The sequence below is a fragment of the Cydia pomonella genome, chromosome 8, assembly GCF_033807575.1.
Source record: "Cydia pomonella isolate Wapato2018A chromosome 8, ilCydPomo1, whole genome shotgun sequence".
NCBI lineage: Eukaryota > Metazoa > Arthropoda > Insecta > Lepidoptera > Tortricidae > Cydia > Cydia pomonella.
In genome coordinates, this window is record NC_084710.1 from 18,775,681 (window position 1) to 18,799,695 (window position 24,015).

Consider the following 24,015-nt stretch of genomic DNA (forward strand, 5'->3'; position numbering starts at 1 on the left):
GAATGTCAACGCCTATCTATCAATATTGTTAATATTATAAAGTCCAAAAAATTCTATCGACTTACTAAACTACAAAATATACACTATTACATTTTGTGCAATATAAATCTATACTTATTACTCACATTAATTATATAAAGAAAATACATACATTTAGCACAAATTTTGATTTCAAAACGCGTTATATGTTTAATAATAATATTACCATTAAGAAAAATAATGACAAACTAGGTTATACTCTTCGGTTTTTAGTAATCATGCACATATTTAAAAAAAAAACAATCTTTAACTTGTATACTATAAATGTACATAAACTTTAATAGGGGTCACTTATAACCAAAAAGTAGTAAATATTTAACACAGCTTTTAAGAAAGAATAAGGTAAAAGAAATTATTATAATGGCAACATTTAGGACTTTCCCAAAATATATCGTACCGATACGGCGATTGATTTTTCGCATATTTTGATCCACATATTCAAAATAAACCAGCGATAACTTAAGATTTAATTGCATAGTAGAGCAACTTATTATCATAACTTATTTCTGAAATAACGGAGAAGTTTATTTGTCGTAATCATTGATTGTTTTTCACACTTTTCCCATTCCCGTTATTAGTATTGTGCCACGTTCTTGTGGCAATTTAATGAATAAATTGGTTTAAAATGGTGCGCATTTTCTAATCTACGAATAACAAATAAGGTAAGGCACCGACATTGATATTCTTAAAGGCTTGCAATGAATCACTGGAGTCCCATTAAGTTATGCGGGTGGTGACATCAGAGGTGGAGCTGTCAATCGGGTTGAAAATTGATGAAAGCTGTTCTAAGTGATTTAAACTTTAACATTCCATTTTTAGTTTGTTCATGATAAACTTGCACGTGAAAAGAAAATAGAAATAATTATCTTTATTGACATAATTTGAATACATTTTGTAGGCAAGATTCCAGAGCTGTCTTTGTAGTGTTTTAATATGTGGTGTATGTGTACATATTTATTTGTTTTGTTAAAGATTGAAACCAGTCTGGGCAATTGCAACTATGCTACAAATGCAACTACCCAAAAAGTTTAGAGCTATGAGCCACTTGTATTCATGACACACTTTCGCCTGTCATAAAAGAGAGTCCTGATACAAGTGGCTCTAGCAAATGTCTTGTTTCTGGCATATTGTAGCTCTCAGACAGATAGACCAATTTCAATGGAGTTTTTTATATGTGAAGAAACGAGTTTTAATTTAATTTTTTAGTACCTTGCAGTAGTTGTGTTTAATAAAAATCTATCGAGCAATTTGAAGAGGTCTAGTTCTAGAGACTAGCTCATTTCCAAAATGGTTTATGGTATTTTTGGTATAATATTGTTTTGTTTTTTGGTAAAATGCATAGGCAGTTTAAAAATTTTAATTTAATAGTCATTTCAGTTACTATTTTTTTCATTTCAATGCATTGAAAATAAAATAATCAAAATTTGAAATGTTCAAATGTTTTAAAACCTGGCATGTTTATTGCTCTTTCTTTTAAAGTAACTCTCATTCATATCGCTATCTTCAGCATTTATTAAAAACACATTTAAAAACATAAAGACAGAGGCAAGATCTACGACGCAGGCTTCGTCAATATATATATGTAAACAAGCAAAAAACATCCACAACACGCTTCGTCATCATACTATGCACCTATCCTACACAATATATATCCACAACATGTTTCATCAACAGCCTACCTAGTATCTATATAATAAAAAACAATAAAAAAATAGAAACCTACCCCCCACCCTGATTTTCACCTGGACCAAAAGTGCCAAAAATACTGGCGGCATTGCCTGGCTGAATGGCCGGTGATATTCGTTGGACCAGGAAAGACAGAGAGAGGGTTGCAGCCCCTTTCTTTCAGCCATCGCCCTATGCTTTTGATAAAGGCTTTGGCCGCGGCACACCAAGGGCCCGCCGTCTCGACGGCATCCGGGCAAAATCATACATATTGCTTAACAAATTTAAGTAAAGGAGAAAAACCAACATATTTATTGGGTACTATTCATACTGTAACCAAAATATTCTGGGCAATTCTTTGTGACAATAGAAAATTCCTAGGACATATAAGTGTAATCAGAAATACCTCGCCTACCACCAGCTTTGAGCTTTGCACCTACCTGCCAAACTTTATGTTTAATTGCATCAAGTATAACAATTTATGCAATTTTATAATTCCGTAATTTATTATGTCAGGTAACGTTTATACAAACCTTAGGGTCTGTTTCACAATGTCCAAGTATTGAATAGCTGATTAACAAATAAATTAACTGCCAAATAAAACTTAGCACATAGTGGATAAAACTAGTTAAGGTCATTTGAAGATTGTGAAACGCCGACAATAACTTTATTTGTCAGATAAGTAGCAAGTAGCTTTTTCAGGACTTTACTTGGACATTGTGAAACAGGCCCTAAGGACCAAGGCCCTAAGGCCTGTAATGGACCTGTTCAGTAAATATTTGTTACTTTCCACCTGTCGTCATGAAACAAAAGAGGGAAGTGTGTCACTGAACCATGAACCCTTTTTTCGCTACTACACACACTTTCCTATTACCTTTTCCTAACACCTTTTTTTCATTAATCTTATCTTAAAAATTGCTGTATTTATGTAGACTACTTTTCTTAAAAGTTATATTGTGTTGTGAAGTTGCGTTATGTATATTTTGTGAGTGTGTAAATTGATATTTACAGAAGCAGCCATGTCGAGCATGTCAGACCGCAAGGCGGAGCTGGAGCGCAAGAAAGCAAAGCTCCAAGCATTGCGAGAAGAGAAGGATCGTCGGCGACGCGAGAAAGAACAAAAAGATGCAGAGGAAGCGCTGGTAAATTAATATAGTTTGTTATACAGTTGCCTTTTGTATTTCTAATTTCGCCTTGTTCTCCAAAATATGTGTTTGCATCTCTTTTACTTTAATAGTCTAAGGAAAGGAAGGAAAAAACATTTCACATGTATACATAGGTAGCAGTGGAAAGGTTCTCTGCCTTTTCGCCGAAAATTGTATTGCCGAATTTCACTTGCAATCCAACTTCTCGCAGAAATTTCATTTCCCAACTTTACATAATCCAACCTAACCTAACCCTACCTAGTACGAAATTTTCATTTCCCAACTATGGGGTTGGGAAATGAAATGGTTGCGAAATTATTTGGTAAAAGTTATTTGGCCACATGAAACGTGTGCGAAAAGTTGGTTGGCAAGTGAGATTCGGCAATACAATTTTCGGCGAAAAGGCAGGATACCCTGTGGAAAATGCAATGAAACTGTCAACTTTGCAAAGGTGCAAAACACATTATTTTGCTGACTACCTGCATTTTTATCAATACTTATGCACTATTAAAATTCTTATTCTGAGTAACTGTATCTAACCTCTTTACCATTTATCTGATTCTAATACGTTATTTGATTCAACTAGCTGCAGTTACTGTGCGCATTTATGAGCCGAGTGAACGGAATGAAAGTGTCCAACTGTATATATACAAATAACTATAGTGTTACAAATAATATGCGCTGTTGATTAACTTGAAAATTTATGTTAGTTTTATAATGTTCTCAAGTAAGTGAATTTGTAATTCTTATGAGAATAAAGAATCTTTAACTGTATATACGTGGTTCAAATTTCTTTAATGCATGGTAAACATTTTCTCACACAGGCCAGAGCATCCACAACGTCTAGCCTGGACAGCCGTCGCGACCTGGACGAGATGTTGTCGTCGCTTGGCGTGGCTCCCGTGAAGGACGTGCTGTCATCGTTGTCCTCCATGCAGTCGCTCACACCCCCGCAGACTGCCTCGCCGGAAACCAGCCTGCACACACACAGTCCTCCGCAGGGGTCAGTCAAACTAAAGTTAACATAGGACAGAGTGTCATGGTTATGAAAAGTACGAGGCCACCAATGTTACCTTGGCTCTCCTGCTGCTTGGCCTTTAGCTTCACTCGAAAGTGCTACTAGCTGATGTTTCGGGTCTAAGCCGTGTAAGGCGCTTAGAGCGGCCATTCGATTCGCTCTACCTACTCGACTTCTTATAACCCCTTGAGCCCGACAATATTCAACTTTTGATCCCAAATTTTTGATCCCTGGACCGCAAAGGATTTACTCTTACGTAACCCCTTGAGCCCGACAAATTTCAAATTTTGATCCCTGGACCGCAATGGATTTATTCTTTCTTACGTTGTAAACGTCTCAGTTAAAACTAAACGAACTTTCGACGCCTATTGTGTTTTTAGAGTAGAATAGAATAGAAGTATTTGATTCGTAAACCCAAACAGTCACCTTTCTATCAGAGGTGAACAATTACACACACTTTCTTTCATTGAAATGATTTCATTCGCTGCCTTTTTGCAATTAGTACTATTCACAAAATGTGATTAAATTAACAGTATTTTATAAAGAAACTTGTAGGTCACTCTTGCAGTTGGCTGTTTAATTTGCTATCGGTACGAAAAAGTACACTAGTACTAATTCCAAAATCTTGTTGTCAGTAGGAACATGACATGTACCGATACTTATTCTCATCAAGCCATTTCTTAAAGACCGTAAATGCAATAACATTTCAGTATTTGGTATAGTCCGTGTCATACACGACAACGCGCAGATTTGTCAAATCTTAAAAACATGACATTACGAGTCAAGGCACGCGTCTTTGTGAATGACACGATCTATATATTGAAAAAAATGCATGTTGCTTATGGTTGTAGTGGGCCGAAGAAAGCAGCTCAGCTGCAAATCATATCAGTGCAGTCTACAGACATTCCACCGAAAGAGAACGTCACCTACGCTAAGCAGACTCAAACCACCACTTCTGGGATAACGGAGATTAGAGATGGTAAGTTTCCCGAACTATTTAAACTTAGTTTCTTGGGTGTAAAATGTTTATTAAAAATATGGGTAATATTTTGGCTCAAAGGAGAAATACAGTGATAATAGTAATGCTGAGGCCAGAAAGCACTCACAAAAAAAAATGACATTGAATTTGATGACTTTGTTTTTGTCAGATTATAATTATAGTGGGTTTAGTTGAAAGGACCAACTAAACTATGACCAAGTCAACTATATTATCAAAGTTTTTAAAGGGACCATTAAGGGCACTCCACTTTTATTGCGAACACATTTTTTGCACTTTGATTTCCCGGCTTGTCCCCGATTTTTTCGAGTTTTTATCCACCGATAAAGATAGCAAAAACTACTATCATCGCCTCCTAATTGGTACGCGATTTGTGTCTGTCCACGATTTTCACGTCTGTTTACACTCACTAAATGTGGAGGGCCCTTTTAAATATATGGCAAAATTTTGGGGTGTTGTGTACTGAAATTAATTTTGATTTTCATTGTAAAGGTTGATTATACTGTAAAGTTTATCAAATCCCATTGTGAATTTTTGTACATTTACAGTTGAGCTTACCAAACCTGATTGTGAATAAGGTTTTTTTTCTTATAAATTAAATTATTCAACTTAGCATGTCCTGTCAACGATGGCATATGCCTTTCTCTATATGACTAATATGACTTATTGAGGGAGAAATTGATTGGTTTTGGTAAGAGCAACAATATATTGATGATTTTGGTTTGCTCTTTTTTAAGAACTGCATACAAATGAAGTTTAATTAACAGCGATGTCGGGTGCTGGTATTAACTAGGCCATTTGCAAATATTTTAACTATAATTTTTAACCTACTCTTCTTTTTGTGTTCTAATTCTAACCCACCTACATATTAACACATTTGCATGCATTACCATGACTTTTAAATGTAATTTGTCATTAGTACCGTAAATCGGATCCACAGATCTTATTAGATTAGAACTTCACACCATCTGTATATACATATATTTATGTAGAACTATTAAGCCTTTTAAGTCAACATATATTTTACATAGAAACTTGATGTATTATAGACAAAAAATTCTTTGCATTGTTACTTGTATACATTTTTTTCATTTTAGTTTAATTGGTTAGAGAAGATGTTGTTAGATTAAAATAAAATTGAATTAGTTTTTTTAGCAACAAGGCAAATTATGTACGGTTAACACACCGGTGTATGAGCGAGACAGCATTATGTACAGCGAACTAGGTGTACCGCTCGCACACCGGTATAGAGTTCGGGTTATATCATTTATGGGCGAATCAACTTTTAGCACACTGATTTCGTATCCCTAGACGGGCATTATTAGATCCATAAGTATTTAAAGAAGAAGAAGTATTTAAATAACATTAAAATTAACTTGATCAGATCAAAGTTGCATTTTTTACAGTAACGTAGCAGTTTTTTTGCTCCCATACAAAAATAAGGGAGCAAAATTTCTTCTGCTACGTTACCTTACAAAATGTGACTTATCTGATCAAGTTGTGTTAATTAAATACTTATGGATCTAATAATGCCCGTGTAAACAAAAAAGTAAATAATCAACATGGTTTTTGAATAATCGATTTTTCTTTGCTAGGGAAGGGAGTCTAGTGACACGAAATCACCCTTACAGCCAGAGTCAAAACTTTGGGAAGTAAACATGAAATAAACTTTCATGTTTGTACATGAAAGTTTATATCATGTTTTTTTTCGGCAAATTCATTTAAAACTCTAGGTTTGCCTGCAAGTGCGTTTTAAATTAACCCCAATATTTTGTAACGTTCATTTAATCAATTTTTATTTGCAAGTGCCGCCTCTCATAACCAATGGCATCTGTAGTCCGACAGTATTTACTTTTCGCTCTTTCTCTTATTGTTTTGGCATTTCATCTTGCTGTCTGAATTAAACAATTCTTTGCGATTTTTATAGAAATAAAGTGAGTCTGCACCGCCACTTGCCTCACTTTGTAGCTTTTAAATCGTTACAGGCTTGGCGCAGACGTACTTATTAAGACTTTTTAAAATGTCTTAATACTTAAAAAAGAAAAAATAAATGAAGGTAACTTTAAAAAATATTTAGCGTTGTTAGCCAAATTTTGCGAAGTGAATACGAGTATAGATCTGTGGAACTTTTATTATGGTCCCATTCTTCAAACTTCGAAATCGTCAAAAAAAAAGTTGGCTCTCTCATACAAAACATCGATATATAGGTATGTTTGAAATTGCCCATTTATTTCGCGATTTCCGAGTCCCATAGTAAAGTAAGGACGCTAAGGTCGAAGAATTTCGTACATTGACCCGCCTCTTTCCACCTCCATCGCACGCGCGTAATTGTTTTACTGTCCCGCCTATGATACCGGCGGTCAATGACACTGTGCGAGCGGGACAGCAATGTAATTATGCACGAGCGATAGAGATAGGACGAGGGTCAAAGTACGAAATTCTTCCTGCTCAGCGTCCTCACTATAAACTTGCACCTCGCGAAATATGGCTATGTTGCTCGTTGAATTAACACCATCTATGCAGCAGACCGATATTATCATTATCATGTTTCATTCAAACGGCAAGTATCATTCAAAATTCAGTTCCTCTAACAACCATTTCATGTTGAATATTTCGTGACGTTCGATGTGTTGCTGGCAAAAGTAAATACTGTAATGTTTGGTGCAATGTTTGTGTTCGTGCTGACATAAAACAAGGCTCTTCCAATGCGTCACCGCTTGCAGGATACATGGAGGACTGGTGGAGGCCCCGCAAAGGTAAACAATACTTTATAACGTTGGAATAGAGTACAATTTTCCATTATTCAATTTCATGATAACTTCAGTTGCTAAAGTTTAGAAAATACACTCGCAAGGTGATTTGGTATTATTTCATTACAAATGACTTAATTCTGATTATCTACTACGTTAACCTTTTCGATGCCATGTCAAAAACCAAAAGCTGTCACTCAGACGCCGCGTCACCCAAGTGTCAAAACTGAAATTGAACTTTAAGCATATGCACGTAGGTCTATGTTGCTCTGTGATCTGTGACGAATTAATCCGTCTGGCGTTGGACCTGCGGTTCGGATATGTCCATCGTTTGCGTCGAAAAGGTTAAACTTATGTTTTAGGTCTTCGTTTCAACCACGCGCGAGGATGTGTAGCATGGGATGTGTTTGTTATGAACCAATAGAATATCTATGCACGTTCAGCGCAGCTCTAGTGGACGATATTGTATTTTAAGGAACACACATTGAATTGCACCAAATAAAAGTAAATTTAATCAAGAAAACCGTTTTGTTATCTCCAAGCAATGATTTTAATTGTAAGTAAGCCTAAAGTAAACTTAAACTACTTAAGAACTACGCGATAGATAATTATCAGAACGATTGCTTAGTTCTTTAATTATTAACCACTTGCACCAAAACACAAAGGATATGGCTCACGCGACCCTTTTGACCAAAGAGGTTCTGTAGACGTCCGTCCGCTCCGAGCACTACGAAGTCAATGGCGGGCGATCGCTGTGCACCGCGCGCTCATCTACCCTATAGCCAGGTAGCCAGGTTAGGTGTTGACGTCAGGGGTGATGACTAAAGGTGGAAGCAAACTGGTTGCGCTTATAGTATTGTTTCAAAACAAACACATCCCTCGCTACGCATCCTCGGACATCTCTGGTTGAAACGCGTCCTAAAGCGGGTTTCATTCGGAATTACTGCGTTTCCGAAATTATATCAAAGCATCTGAATCAAACAGATTAATTGTAGAAGAAGTATGGTGTAAGAAAAAATCGTGCCTCGAATTTGATAGCTGCTCAAGTAGATGTCGTTGTACAGTCCGTAAATTATGCTGTAGCAGTGGGAAACTAGGTCTTTCGGGCTTTCTCGGCTCCGTTCGGCTTAGCGTTGCTACGAGCAATTATTAGGGCTGGCAAAAGTTGACGTGCCTTTGCGTGCACAAGAAAAAAAAAAGATAATGACTTGAAAATTAACAACGCTAAATAGCCGAAAGGGATAGCGCCGTGGATTAAAAAGGGACAACAGGATTCGTCCCTGAATCGCTGTCAACTTCGGTTTTGTAGGAAATTTTCTGTATAGTAGTATTATTATTTGTTCTATGGCTGTAGTTGTTCTGGTTGTCAAAAGATAACGTTTGACAATTGCGTTACCACAAAACACGGCGCTTTAGGGCCTCCGCTAGCTGGCGCGGGTGCACGGAGCAGACGAGCGGGTTAACGAAAAATGGTATGAGCAATGCTAACTGAAGCGGACGCGTGCGGCGGATTTCACCTACAAATAGCACCCGCGTGCGTGCGCACGCGGTGGGCGCCCGCGTCAGCTAGCGTAGGCCCTTATAGCGCCTTCTATTCGACTCTTCTGTTATACTCGGGACACGTTTTTTTCTTGCTTTTAATCTATTCTACAGTTGATAATTATTTGATCTATATTAATAATTGTAATTTGATCATATTTATTCGGTATATTCTCATGATTTAACGACCTTGGAAAATTGTAATTCGAATTTTTCTTATTGTTTTTGAAGTTAAAAGAAATGATTATAAAATAAATTCAAATGGGTTGATTTTCCAACTTTTCCCAAGATAAGAATTCCATATTTCTAAATTGAACATTGCATGAATTTGTGTTTTGTTTTGAATTTTTTTGCCATATCAACTCGGGATGAAAACATGTGTCACGGCATGTCTCACTGCATGGGGTCCATCCATAACATGATTAACAAATTAATGAACACCCAACTCGAATATTTGCGGTTAGTTAAAAAAAAGTAAGATATACCCAAAAATCGGTTGCATTTCTATCGCTTGTCACTATGCCTGTCACTTTCACACTTACATACTTGTTAGAACGTGCAAAGACACTTTGATTGAATAAGATGTGTAAAATCTAAGACAATTTCGTGCTTCGAATTTGACGGGTAAACGAAATGGCGCTGTACAGCTCCATACATTTTGCGGTAATTCTGATTGTCAAAAGTTGATGTTTGCCAATTCAGTGACTGCAAAACATATGGTGCAGTACAGCGCCATCTGTTTTGGATGTCAAACTAAGGGGCACGTTTATTTCTTAGACTTTACCTCTCTATTACTATTAATTCTCTCTGGAACGTGACAGGCATAGTGACAAGTGATAGAAATGCGACAGTGCTACAGCTGCTGGTCACAAAATTCCACGAGAATCGGTTGAGAAATGCGACCTTTAGAAGAAGATAGCCGGACATAAAAGTATTTTTCATCACACTTGCTCGAAAACGATCTTATTTCATGCAGGTGTACTGAAAGACAAAGACCTATATTGATCTCGCGGGAGTTACGGCTATAAGAAAGCTCCCTAGGGAGTGAAGCTTTATTTAAATTATGTCACTAATTCATATGAACCAAGTAGGTATAAATGAGTTTTACTTTTACGTGTATCAATTATTTTTTGGGTATGTTTATAAATATTTAATTTGATTAATTTAATATTAGCCTTTTAAAATATTTTTACACAATTTTGAATCATGGCTGAATACCTGCTGGGTCTGTGCCTTCGATACTTAACCTGTCAAAAAATGATAATATGGCGGACCAATATTTGAAATATCACCTTATTTAAGAATTATTTCTCTTAAAATTTAGTTTTTTCTTCGCAAGTGTGATGAAAAGCATTGTGCGTAAATCCGGGGGTTAAGAATATTGCAAACTCGGGTCTTTAATTAATACCCTCGTTTTCAATATCTCACTGACCCCCCTCGTTGCACAATGTACTATTTTGCCCAAGCTGAAGCGGATACGTTGGCTTAGCTCGGGCCGCTCAATAATCCTTGGAGTCTAATTTGTTGTGTAACGTAACGTGTAACCCACAGAATTGAAAGATAACGAAACTGTGATTTCTTAACATGCTGATTGTCTCGTGTGTACGCGAGATATGCACACATTTACAATTCGGCTGTACGGTGAATGGCTCAAACCCAATGCGGATGTGTGCGTACGAAATTGGCTTGTCATGAAGTCAGATTTTTGTCTTTAGCGATCCTACTTCTTTCTATGTGTTAATTCTTCGGAATAGTCCATGTCGTTGTTAAGAAGTAATAATTTGTTAATAAAATACGAATTAACTGAAGCAGTGAACTAAGTATTTTAAAGTTTAGTGTATAATTATTCGATTCACTTGAAATAGTAAATTGAATTGAAAATTATAAGTTTTTTTAACTGGCCGCAATAATGTCATTTGTGAATATCATCCACATTATACGAAAGGTTTTATGTAAATATAATCGGGGCAATATATAAGATACACGTAGATATACAGAGTTTCGCCACACGCTATATTGACTGACGAAAGTGTTTATTTTTTGTCTCGTTCTAGCACACGCAACCGACTACTACGGTAAGTCATTATTCCTCCCGTTTGTTTAACCGTTAACGTTTTATCTCTGTTCCATAACTTGGTGTCGGTTGTAATATATATTTAATAGTTTTCATCTCGATAGTTGTAAATAGACTATCCACGCTTCTAGTTATTTCCTACTAACACGGTTCAGGCGATAATTTCAGATTACTCGATATAATGGGGTTGGTAACTGTCTAAGGCTTGTACAGATGGCGCCAACATAGCTTTCAGCTCTTTAGTTTTATACTATGAGATTTGTCATAGTTAGGCCATAAATCGAAAAAAAAAAACAAGAATTAGACACAATTCGTAGGATTGCCAGGCAAAACATATGCTGGCGACACCTGTAAACTACTTCAAGCGGCCAACCCCATTCGATCATACTAGCTAAAGTTTTATTTTATCAAGAAATCTGAAATGTCTAAGGGTGGGGTATCGAGACGAGTGAAGTGTAAGTTCAGATGTCCGTCGTGTCCGATGTGGCCTTCCAGAGTTCTCCACGACACACGACGCAGTATATATCACGGCCATATATAATATGTGTATCTCTATGGTGGAAGGGGCGCCGTATCATCTCACGCTCTCGAACTAACAAGCACCGATCTAACGTCATGCTGTAAATTAAAGCACTGTTTGCTAAATCTATGTATAGTGTTTTTTTATATAAAAAGATACTGACATTTTTTGTTTTTCCTCCCTTTTTCAAGATGAGTACAATCTAAACCCGGGTTTAGAGTGGGAGGACGAGTTTACAGGTAGGTTTCAAGTCGGAACATGTCTTTGTGATACTAATACTTGCCCTTGGTAGCGCCTGTCACAGCATGTTTGTGTTGTAACATACATCATATCTATATATTTAACGCTATTTATATGCCTTTAGATGCTAACAACAACATTTAACGGCACATAGCTGATATTAATTCATACGTAGGTTGTATACTGGATATATTTTGAAATGGTAGCTTTTAGTTTTGATTTAGTGCTTTGGAAATTTAAAATATCTACCTTGAACATTGAATAATTGAATATAAAATAAATATCCTGTATGCATGCAAATTTACTTGACAAGATTTTTTTTATAATTTGAAGTATTCTTATCACCGCGCCGTTATTAAATTATTTGTTACAAGTCAGATACAAAATATTTTGCATGTTACAGAACATCTGTGTGAATGCATGACACAAATCATGGTATATCAAGTAAAATATGATTTTATTTATATTTTTATACGTATATGTATAAATCATGTATCTCTCTAGTGGAGAGCTCAGGAAGTTTGTTTGTGCATTCTAGTTTATATAAGCTATCACAGTGTTGCTTTTTAATGATAAGATTTTTCCAGTTGCACATTAAGTTTTTTTACGCTTATACATTCCGTTAAGTTATCCATAAATAAATAAACTACGCGCTTAATATGGAATTAATGCAATACTGCTTACCATTCAAAATAACTTACTAAAATATTTATGAATTAATTTTCTTAACTTATAATGATAATTTTCACTTATAATGATGTTAGTTCGCATACTTATATACTTAGTGGTTTATTTAGCTACATGGAATACTTACCGGAAATAGTATAAGTAGGTTATTATCAATGATAGAATGAAAAGATTTTCGCTTCATTTGATATTTAAAACGGAAATATAGCTAGTATCCTTCCTGCTTTCAAGTAGATTCTAAATTCTGACAACTTTTAACTACACAATTTACACATGGGTTCCTGTTTGTCACAATGAAATAGAATTACATATTTTATTACATTATGAACCTTTACAAAGATTCTTATTGTGACAAATATGAAACATCTTACATTCCGGAAATAGCTACAGTAATTTGTAACTTTTATATTACGATTTATTTTAATGTTAAATGAGTTAATTTTGAATCGCCCATATATTAAGGCGTTAAAATAAATTAGACCAAAAGTCTTTATAGCCCGATTAGGTGACGATTTTCTTCAAATTTATTTAATTATGTTAATTGTAAAGAAGAACAGCTTTACAAATTGCTGCGGCTTTTTTTTTTCAAACATGATTTGTAGGATTTACATTCTCATACACAATTTCCGTCATTTTCACTGTAGCTCAGTAATGTACGACTGTACATGGGTCACGTTGTGCTAACACTCCTCAGTTTTATTATACATTCAGTTTAACACGTTTTTCATAATTCTATTAGATTCAGGTACTAGCATTATAACTAGAGGTATGTATGTAGCATTTACGTAGTATAATTTGCATTATAAAGACAGTAATTTTCGATACGTTGTAAAACAAAGAGATTGTTCAGTTAAAAATACGCATCTTTTTTTGTATGCTGCATAGATATTTCTATTGGTTTGTTTCAAGAGTAAATATTTCCATTCACCGTAGCTACATCACACATAGACTCATAACAAAACTACACCAACTACACTTAACAAATATTTTTGTGAAGTTTTATCTATAAAAGTACCTTTACATGGAACAATTCATTAATTCGAGTCTTAACAAACTGTTTTATTTAAAACTTCACGAATCTATTACTACAGTAAAAAACCGGCTGATTTATTATTCGTATAAACATTCGTTGACCACATTTACCAACATTAACTAAAAAAAATACACATCTCAAATATACACTTCGAACCATAAAAATAAACCTTAAGGTTTACTTTCCCGTGGCAATAAATCAGCCGCCCCACACACCCACCCCCCCGGCAAGGGCCATTCTTATTCACCGTCCAGTGCTTACATTCGACGGCGACGGCGCTCGGCAAGGCGATGACGACGATGCGTTCCACGGGAAACTACCTCCTGGAATCCTGCCGCACGGGCTGCCGACCGTCAAGGAGGTCCAGCCTGCGGTCACTGCTGCGCCACCGGAGAAGAAAGAAGAGGAGAAAGAAAAGAAAGGTGAGCATTATAACACAGTCTTTTTTACACTTGTCGATATGTCGCGAAATTTGCTACGGCTGGCTATAAGCTAAATTGGAAGATGGTAATGTTCTTTTGTAACTTCGGCTCTCTTGCAGAAGAAAGTGATTATTTAATGAAGACTAAAGAAGTAATCAGATGACGAGATTCCTTAGTTTTAGAAAATAAACTTTAGAAGTGGATATTATAATCCCTTAAATTTTAATATATGATACATGTTTTTATATTTACGACTACGACATAACTCCATATCATAATAAATATAACCCCTAATAACGCAAGCTCACTTCCAGTTCGCGAGCTGAGCGCCGACGAGAAGCACACCATCATGCTGTCGGCGGAGTTCCAGCGTTTCATCACCAAGGCCGGGCGTGTCATCGAGCGCGCACTCGGCGAGACCGTGGACATCTACACAGATTACACCGGTGGCGGCGACGGCGATACGGCGCAGTGAGTATAGCCCACAGACAGTTCCAGGGTCTATCACTGCTAAGCCATACCGAGCCTGCCAAGGTCTCCCTCAAACTAGGCCACTACACAAATACATACTCGAAAAACATTATTGTCTTTCTGACGCAGTCGTTAAAAAATTAGTTGACACCCTTGACGTTAAATATTTTTTCAAGTGATCTGCAATGGTACGAAATCCTCAGTACACGAATCTAACTCGCACCAAAGACAATTTGAAATAGAGGTGGAGTGTCAAAGAAAACTTTGTAGCCACAGTAAATTTACTGCCATCTTTCGATACATGTTTAAAACTTTTAAAACGCCATTTGACTTTGATCCTTATTCTTATGGCTCCTCTACACGATGGCCCAGCGTAGGCCAGTCCTAGGGACGCATTTATGCTTAGATGGGGCAAGTGATATTGCTATCTCATTTCACCACATAGCTGCGTCCCTTAGACTGGCCTACGCTAGGCCATCGTGTAGACAAGCCCGTAAACACATACGTTAAGTTTAGCCGATGCCCGGCAAGATGGCGCCATTTTTGATATTTAACAAATTTGACACATATCAGTAAGATACTAAGGATCAAAGTCAAATGGCGTTCTAAATGTTTTAATCATGTGTCGAAAGGTGGCAGTAAATTTACTATGGCTATAAAATTTTCATTGACAATCCACCTCTATTTCGAATACTCTTTGATCGCACATATATCGATGTACTCGAGAACTTGATTTAAAAATTGACATCAAGTTTAAACTAGCATTACCTCCGCAGGGACGACAAATCCGACGCGCGTCTCTCGCTCGTCCGCACGTTCTACGACGAGCGCTGGTCGCGCGGCCGCTGCGTCACCTGCCTCGACTGGTCCGCGGCCCACCCTGAGCTACTCCTGGCTTCGTACCATAACAGTGATGACGCGCCACATGACCCAGACGGCGTGTGTCTGGTGTGGAACACCAAGTTTAAGAAGACAACACCGGAAGATGTGTTCCATTGCCAGTCACCAGTTATGAGCGCAACATTCGCCAGGTTAGTTGAGATTAGTTAAGAACTCTTCTAGATCTGTCTAGTAGTCTGGTCTGTGTCCAGTTGAGTTACTCTTATAGTCTTACCATAACAGTGATGATGCGTCACATGACCCTGATGGGGTTTGAGAGGTGTAGTGGAACGCGAAGTTTCAGAAGGGGACGCCAAAATATGTGTTCCATTGCCTGTCTAGTAGTCTAGTCTGTGGTCCAGTTGAGTTACTCTTGACTCTGATTCGTATGGTGTAGAACCCGAAGTTTAGGAAGACAACACCGGAAGTTGTGTTCCATTGCCAGTCACCAGTTATGAGCGCTACTTTTGCCAGGTTAGTCCAGTGAAAACGTGCATCCCTTTTAGTGTTCTAGATGTGTTCTGGTTCGCGGCCTACCCTGAGTGACTCCTGGATTCGTACCATAATAGCGATGATACACTACGTGCCCCTGATGGGGTTTGTCTGGCGCGAAACACGAAATTTAAGAAGATGACGCCAGAAGATATGTGTCAGTTACAAGTGCTACATTTGCCAGGATGGTTAAAATATTAGTTATTATTATAGATCTGTCTATTCTAGTCTGCAGCATACATTAGTAGTGATGATAAAAAAACTGAATGTCTATTATTTTTGCCAGGTTTCATCCTAACCTGATCCTTGGCGGCACGTACTCAGGTCAGATAGTATTGTGGGACAACCGCGTGCCAAAACGCACGCCTATACAACGCACCCCGCTGTCATCGCTCGCACACACGGTAAGCTAACATTCACTTTGACTGAGGGAGCCAAAGGCAATATAGATTTTTAATTTTAAACTCTTTTAGAGCTTAAAACGTTCGTACCTTTTCATGTCCTATCGTTTCATTAAATAAAGTCCCTAAACATTTTGTATCTTAACCTTGATACAATAATTCTAGATAAAAAAATAATTATAAACTAGGTTTATGTTTAGATTTTCAGAAACTCCTGAAGATTAGGTAATAGGTAACTATTACAAAAATAAAGACCCAAATGGTTTAATCTAATCATTAGTTGGGGCATGTAATCCACTACAATGTTTTTAAATAACTTAACAAGCTACAAATTTCAATCAATCCTCACTATCAAATATTGTCTGTTCCATTTAGCATCCAGTGTACTGCCTATCAGTAGTAGGCAGCCAGAACGCTCACAACCTGATCTCCGTCTCCTCGGACGGGCGCATGTGCTCCTGGTCCCTCGACATGCTCTCGCAGCCTCAAGAAACCCTGGAACTGCAGCATCGTCAGAGCAAGGCCGTTGCTGTGACTGCTATGGCGTTCCCTCACGCCGATGTCAACAACTTTATCTTGGGAAGCGAGGATGGAAACATCTACACTGGTTAGTACTTAAAACTTTGATAACTGTTGGGTCATGTGCTTCCTTGTTTCTCGAAGCAGCAGACAGCAGTCCCAGCATCGGAAGACTCGAATTTTCTTTGCAACTTGTATCATCTGTCCCTGGTCGTTCGATATTCTATCCCAGCCTCAAGAAACCCTGGAACTGCAGCATCGTCAGAGCACAAGGCTGTTGCTGTTACCGCTATGGCGTTTCCTCGCGCCAATGCCAACAACTTTATGATCGGAAGTGAGGATGGAAAGATCTACACTGGTTAGTACGATTAATATACCTGGTTAGTTATATACTGGTTACTGGACATGCCCTCCCAGCACCAAGAAACTCTGGAGCTGCAGCATCGGCAGAGCAAAGCGGTTGCTTTTACTATTATGGTCTTCCCTCACGCCGATGTCAACAACTTTGTTTTGGGAGTGGAGGATGAAAACATCTACACTGGGTTAGTTTAGTAAGAATTAAATTATATTTCCTATCTTTAGTGATGCTACTTGACGAAGCGCTGGTGGCCTAGCGGTAAGAGCGTGCGACTTGCAATCCGGAGGTTGCGGGTTCAAACCCCGGCTCGTACCAATGAGTTTTTCGGAACTTATGTACGAAATATCATTTGATATTTACCAGTCGCTTTTCGGTGAAGTAAAACATCGTGAGGAAACCGGACTAATCAAGACCTAGTTTACCCTCTGGGTTGGAAGGTCAGATGGCAGTCGCTTTCGTAAGAACTAGTGCCTACGCCAAATCTTGGGATTAGTTGTCAAGCGGACCCCAGGCTCCCATGAGCCGTGGCAAAATGCCGGGACAACGCCAGGAAGAAGAAGAAGAGTGATGCTACTTGACATGCAATCGCAGCCCTAAGTGACCTCTGGATTTCCAGTGGGTCCTACTGATGACAATAACTTTTTACGGGAAACCAAAGATAAGAACGTTAAACCAGTTAATAACACATATACTCGTACCTGGTTTGCCTTGGCTAATGTGCTTATTGGATGTAGGGATGTGCTTAGGCATTTGTTATCACAGCCTCAGAACTAGAAGGTAAATGTTGCTTTTATGCGTTCGAGAGTATGCCTTAGAAGTCTTTACCCTGCGTACCTTTTTAGGACCGATTTTTCAACTAGATCTTCAATATCTCATAACGCATATTGCCCCCAGGTTGCCGTCACGGCCAACGAGCCGGTGTAACCGATATGGTCGAAGGCCACGCGGGCCCCATCACTGGAGTGGCGGCGCACCAGGCGGGCGGAGCCGTGGACCTGAGCCATCTGTTCCTCACATCATCCATGGACTGGAGCGTCAAGCTGTGGAGTCTCAAGGTGGGATATTTATAACATGTGTTTTTACTAATGTCCACTACTGGATTTAGCCTGCTGTCGTGCCCCCCTTTCAAACAGATCCCCGCCATCTTGTTCAGGTCATCGGTCTCTCTTTAGGTCGCGGACTGGACGCAGGCTCGCGGAGGCGCGGCAAGCAGAGTGGCACCGCTGCTATAGTCCAAAACGGATTCATTCGAGTTAGATTATTATTAGAGATTTGTCGGGTTTGTTGGGTCAAAAATCGAAAATAAATGTATTTATAATTTACCACTGACCTATCACACATAGACAGTTAGTCCTCATAAGGCTAATGTGCCAAAAGTGAAGCCGAAACTCGATCGATGTGTGCGTGCGACGCTCGTGTCTTACGCTCAGCGACACACACATATATACAAAAACGGGTTGCCAGAGTTCATTTATTCCCCTTAAAGTAGATGGATTTTAACCACATCCTTATACTTGGCTATCAATCATTTGGGAGTGTGTATGTAGATATTAAATTTGTAGCAAAAGCTTTCAAGGTTTCTTTTAAGGAATTTGCATTTCTGTACTTTGTGAAATAATGTTTAAATAAAAAAACGTTTATTTTTTTATTTTACAAATGTGCACAGATAATAGCTGGTAGAATTGACTTTGGAATAATGATTTTAAATGATAAATATTTAATGACGATCATTTGGATTTGATTTGGTTTGATTTTATTTGACTAATATTTTCTTCGGGTTAGTGTGGTGAAAAGTTGTGTTTCACTTGGGGCAAAATTTGTTTAACTCTCGTAACTTGAAACCCTCGCAACGCTCAAGATTCCATTTTTCGACATTTTGGATCTTTATTTAGCTCGAGTAGCAATATTAGCACGAGCGGTTAAACAACAACTTTTCCACTTGTAAAACAAATAACTATTTATCGTCAGTACTAGTAATTGTACCTGCAGGCCTAGCCAAGGTGGCAATCGCTATTGCTTCGAACAACGAAACGCTTTGTGTCTCTCTATCAGTTTCCATATAAGTGCGACAGTGACAGTTGCGTTTCGTTTTTACAGACCTTAACTTTTAACACACAGGTTCCACAAATAAAATTTACTTTACTTGCTCATCAAAATGGCGAGAGCATATTCGACTATGTTTAGTCGGTTTCCATATTGCATCGTTCCTATTTAATCTAATTTTTTCCGTCCATCTCGCAGACAGAAGCGGATCAGTCGGAAATCTAAAACGAATATCACACAAAATAAAAATATGAATTTACACTGTAATTTTATAAAAGACAAAACATAATTTGAAATAAAAGAATGAAAAACTAAAAAAGAATATTTTCTATAGTCATACAAGGAACTTAAAGCAAGCATTAGTACATTACGATACAAGTGCGAAAAATAGGAAATTCGAAACGAGTGGCAATAAATTAAAACACGACCGAAGGGAGTGTTTTAAATCGACACGAGTTGCGAATTACCTATTCGCACATGTATCGTACAACGTTTTACAGTACATATGGCCTTTTAAATGTTCGACACAGTAACGTAATATGCTACTTCTCGCACTAGTGCTATAAAGTAGCCCCATATGTACTGTAAATTAATTTTATCAATGTAATCGTCATGCCTCATTTGGAGGAAAAAAGATTCATATCACCTGGCAACATTTATAAGTAATGGCGGCTGACGAAAATTTGGATTTTTGTATTTACAATTACGTAAAAATATCACATTAAACTGGATACTTACGCATGAAATGTTATATCAGGCGGTTTGTTTTTATTCACTGATGTGTTGTGACACCAATTCACCGCACAAACAACCATCTTTCTTGTATTTTTTAATTTATAACCGGGAGGTGTACACAAACCAACTCGACCTTGAGTACTGCGAGGGCCGTTCGGATACGATGACACGAGGGCGACATAATGTCGTACTCGAAATGGCTTCACTAGGGATGTACAGACTAGGCATCTGGGTTAGTTATAAATCTATGTAATTTACAATAAAAAAAATATATATATTTTATTGGTTTCTTTATTATTTATTTTTTAAATTAAAAATGTAATAATTTAAAATATTAACTAATATAAAAATAGTCGGGTCCACACAGAGCGAGCATACGCCCGAGGCCATTTCCTCGCGCACAAACCGGCCAGTGGCGGCCAGAGGCGGCGCGCTCAGGCGACTACAATGTCAACTCTATCAGAACCGTGTTACAGCTCAAAAGTTATTGCAGGAGAACAAGGCCCTGTACTCGTTCGAGAACAGCGGCGACTACGTGGTGGACGTGCGCTGGTCGCCCGCGCACCCCGCGCTGTTCGCGGCGGCCGACGCGCTGCGCCTCGACCTCTGGAACCTGAACCGCGACACCGAGGTACCGTACAGATACACTTCCCTACTACTACTACTACTACTACTCTTACACTCCAAGATAACACACTCTTTTAGGAAGTTAAAAAAAATATCGCTGACTATACTTTTTTTTTCAACAGTTGTTGTAGTAGAAGATTCTATCTGCCGACTTCCGGGTTAAAGTTTCCGTGGTAGACTAGTAGCGAATGATGTAATAATAAATAAATATTATAGAATATTATTATGCAAATTGACTAAATCTCATAGTAACCTCAATAAGGCTCGTGTTGTGGGTACTTAGACAATGATATATATAATATATTAATATTTATAAATACTTAATAAACTCAGGAACAAATATCCACGCTCTTCACACGAATAAATGTCTTTAGCAGGATTTGAACCCAGGACCATTGTCTTCATAGGCAGGATCACTATCTACTAGGCCAGACACGTCGTCAAAATGTACCGAGTGTAGATTACGCGCCTTGCATTAGACAATCAATCTGTAGGAAAATTACACGCACATTTGTTCATTCGCTAGATCTGGACGCACCTCAATACAGCTCAGGACAGGCGCTCATATTCCTGTCCCATTAGCAGTTTACTTCTCTCTAATAGTTCGCTATTAGATTGTATTTGTCTGGGAGGCTTCCAAAACAGTGATGTTTGTGTTCAGGTGCCGGTGGCCTCGATCCAGTCGGAGGGCGGCGCCTTCAACCGCGTGTCGTGGACGCCGAGCGGCGCGCACCTCACGGCGGGCGACGACGCCGGCAAGATCTCCGTCTACGAGCTCGCCGAGGTACATATACTATCATACCACTACAATACGGATAGTGGAAACGAAACAACCCTAATTATGACGTTACACACTTACTGCAAATTTTGTCGTCCCCATTCAGTTCTACTGCCGTAGCAAATGGAAAACAACACGACGATATACAGAGAATACTGAATACTTAGCAATCATACATGCCAATTAAGCCTTTATAATATAAGGACGAGGGAATATATCCGAGGGGATAAAATTGAGGAAATTAGAACCTTATTTTGTTGTGTTTTAAGTTCAAATTTGTACCGATATTTTCCACATGATTTTGAACTTTGTTACAAAAAGATAGGGTTCTATTTTGCTTAATTTCTGACACCCTTAAGCCTTATAAAGAAGCAACGAGAAGCGACGTGGGTGACTTCCCGGGATTTTATTGTTATAACAAATATTGTGACTCGTATCACATCATTGCCTGCTCTCCTAATCCTCCTCCTCTCCTGTTCTGTCGTGTACTAATAATGATTGTACTCTATCTATCTGTTACAGAGCGAATACCAGCCGCGGCACGACGAATGGACCAAGTTCGTGTACACTCTGCAAGAACTGCGCAACAACCAGGCCGACGAAGAAACCGACCGCCTCAGTCTGGCCAGCGGGCCTCCCAGCCTCACGAGCTTGGCCAGCAATCCGCTCCGATAAACACTACTTGTGTACCTTCCTGCTACTGATGGATTCTGAACTCCAGAATATTACAGGAGACATTTCCAAAAACGTTTAATACCTTGTCGCACGCCTATATAACGCAGTTAGGCGATAGAGGAAACAATACATTTGTTTTCTTACCAGTCTTAATCCCAAATTGTAGCGGCCTTTGGCTATGTATACATATAGGTAAAGGAGCTATTCATTCTCACTTCCCCCATTAAGTCGAGTAAGCAAAGGGAACTAAAATTATTCTAAATTGAAAACTTCAAGGTCGTTTTTAGATAGCAAATATAAATTCTTCACAATATTCTCTTTTCTTTTTACATTAAATAACCATTCCTTATGAAGTTTAAATTACCAATAATTACATCAACTTGCTGTTTTACTGTACGTCAAAGAAAATTGATTTACGCCACCCTCTTAAAATTTAATATTAATTATTCAACGCGAAAATCGTGTGGTAAAACTCTTTCAAAGTATCGGTTTCCCGTGTTTACTAACTAGTATATGTTTACGATGCATAATGCAAATTACTCTAATGGTAAACCTAGTATGAAATGATTGAAAAGGTCCTGATGCTTCATGTGCTTAAGGACCTTTCCACCAGAAAAGGTTCCTTACGCTCCATGTGCATGTGGAAAGGTCCTTAGGGCGTTTTGCTTAATGAGAGAGTTGCACGTTGGATCAAGAAATTTGACAAGTTGAATGCAAGTATGCATATGAAGCATACTGACCCTTCTCTGATGGAAGCCACATATTTTAAATATAAATTGAATTACAGGTTAAATAAGGGTTGCGAGGACTGATAGTATATTTAGATATGGATGATGACGGAGCTTGTGGCGTTAAGAAGGAAAGTAAAATATTATCCAGTTTCTTGTAGATTAGGGGCTTTGAATTCTAATATTATGAAAGCAGCTACACTATGCTACCTACTGTAGTTAGTTACTAAATACCTAAATTTTGAACATCTATCGATATTACGATGTGGTATTAAATATCAAAAATATACTTAAATTTGGTGCAATGTTGTAAATAACCTGTTTCAAAATTAATTTTGCTACTTGGATAGAAACCAAAGTAATGTAGCATTTTTATAAATTGAAAGATGTAATTATTTATTTTTGAATACAATCATAGTTGTTTCGTCAGTATATTTAGCAGTAAGCATAATATAACCGAGATTTATGTTATTACATACTAAAAGACAAGCTTAGATTTAGTGGAAATCTTTCCCTTCAAGCAGGTACTTGTATTACGCTTTATAACATTTTATCGTATAAAATAAATAATAACAACAATTACAAAAGTTTTATTTATTTATTACCTATTCCTAAATTGAGAAATATAACAAAATAATGTTAGTGGCGGTGATTGCTATCACTGTTCCAAATTTCAGCAGTCTCCGTCAAACGGTCTCTGAGAAAACCGAATTTAACCAATTTGCGAGAACGAAGTGATTCCATAAGTTTTCCGCGAACAAAGTTTTGTACGGAACACTAAAAACATCGAAATAAACTACGAGCGACGCATGTTGCGTTTACATGCCACCACTAGCTCACCACAGAATATCAATATTACCACTAGCTCTTTGAAACCTATTTCATTAAGCCATCTCTAAAAAAAATTCGAAAGCTTTAAATTTTGGTTCGAGTCCTTAGGAACACTGCAGCCCACACCTCCGCTTGAGCCATGACTGAAATGGTTGGCTGCACACTTGTAGAGGTGAAATTGCACTAAATATAGCCTGGCAAACCGATTTTGTCAGTTAAAAGACCAAAAAAAAGAATCAGTGCCCCTTTTTCTAAAGTGCTAGTACTAGCGTAAGAAAAATGAGACAGTCCCTGGTTGGTCCCTGGTTAAACTTAAATGTATGGCTACCGTAAAACCTTCACGCTTGAG

General features: G+C 37.9%; 1 protein-coding gene across 20 annotated transcripts; it reads left to right on the top strand.

The window, feature by feature from the left end:
* Positions 1–422: 422 nt before the first annotated feature.
* Positions 423–23,422, top strand: LOC133520767 (cytoplasmic dynein 1 intermediate chain). Of its 20 annotated transcripts, none has more exons than XM_061855406.1 (16): positions 423–701; positions 2,716–2,846; positions 3,674–3,852; positions 4,719–4,846; positions 7,561–7,620; positions 11,208–11,228; positions 11,939–11,986; positions 13,962–14,129; positions 14,444–14,600; positions 15,377–15,631; positions 16,258–16,375; positions 16,748–16,979; positions 18,144–18,304; positions 20,521–20,658; positions 21,316–21,438; positions 21,955–23,422. In XM_061855406.1, the coding sequence occupies exons 2-16, from the start codon at positions 2,724–2,726 to the stop codon at positions 22,105–22,107; spliced, it is 2,064 nt and encodes a 687-aa protein (XP_061711390.1). In that variant the 5' UTR covers positions 423–701; positions 2,716–2,723; the 3' UTR covers positions 22,108–23,422. The 20 variants fall into 20 exon arrangements, with proteins under 20 accessions (XP_061711390.1, XP_061711388.1, XP_061711393.1 ...); XM_061855404.1 differs by lacking the exon at positions 423–701 and adding an exon at positions 798–828; XM_061855409.1 differs by lacking the exon at positions 423–701 and adding an exon at positions 798–828 and having other exon boundaries at positions 13,995–14,129.
* The last annotated feature ends 593 nt before the right edge of the window (positions 23,423–24,015 follow it).

Excerpts from the sequence above, each read along its gene's own strand:
- LOC133520767 (XM_061855404.1), top strand. Across the intron at positions 4,847-7,560 it reads GATAACGGAGATTAGAGATG|GCTCTTCCAATGCGTCACCG; the intron begins GTAAGTTTCCCG and ends ACATAAAACAAG. Across the intron at positions 11,987-13,961 it reads GTGGGAGGACGAGTTTACAG|TGCTTACATTCGACGGCGAC; the intron begins GTAGGTTTCAAG and ends TTCACCGTCCAG.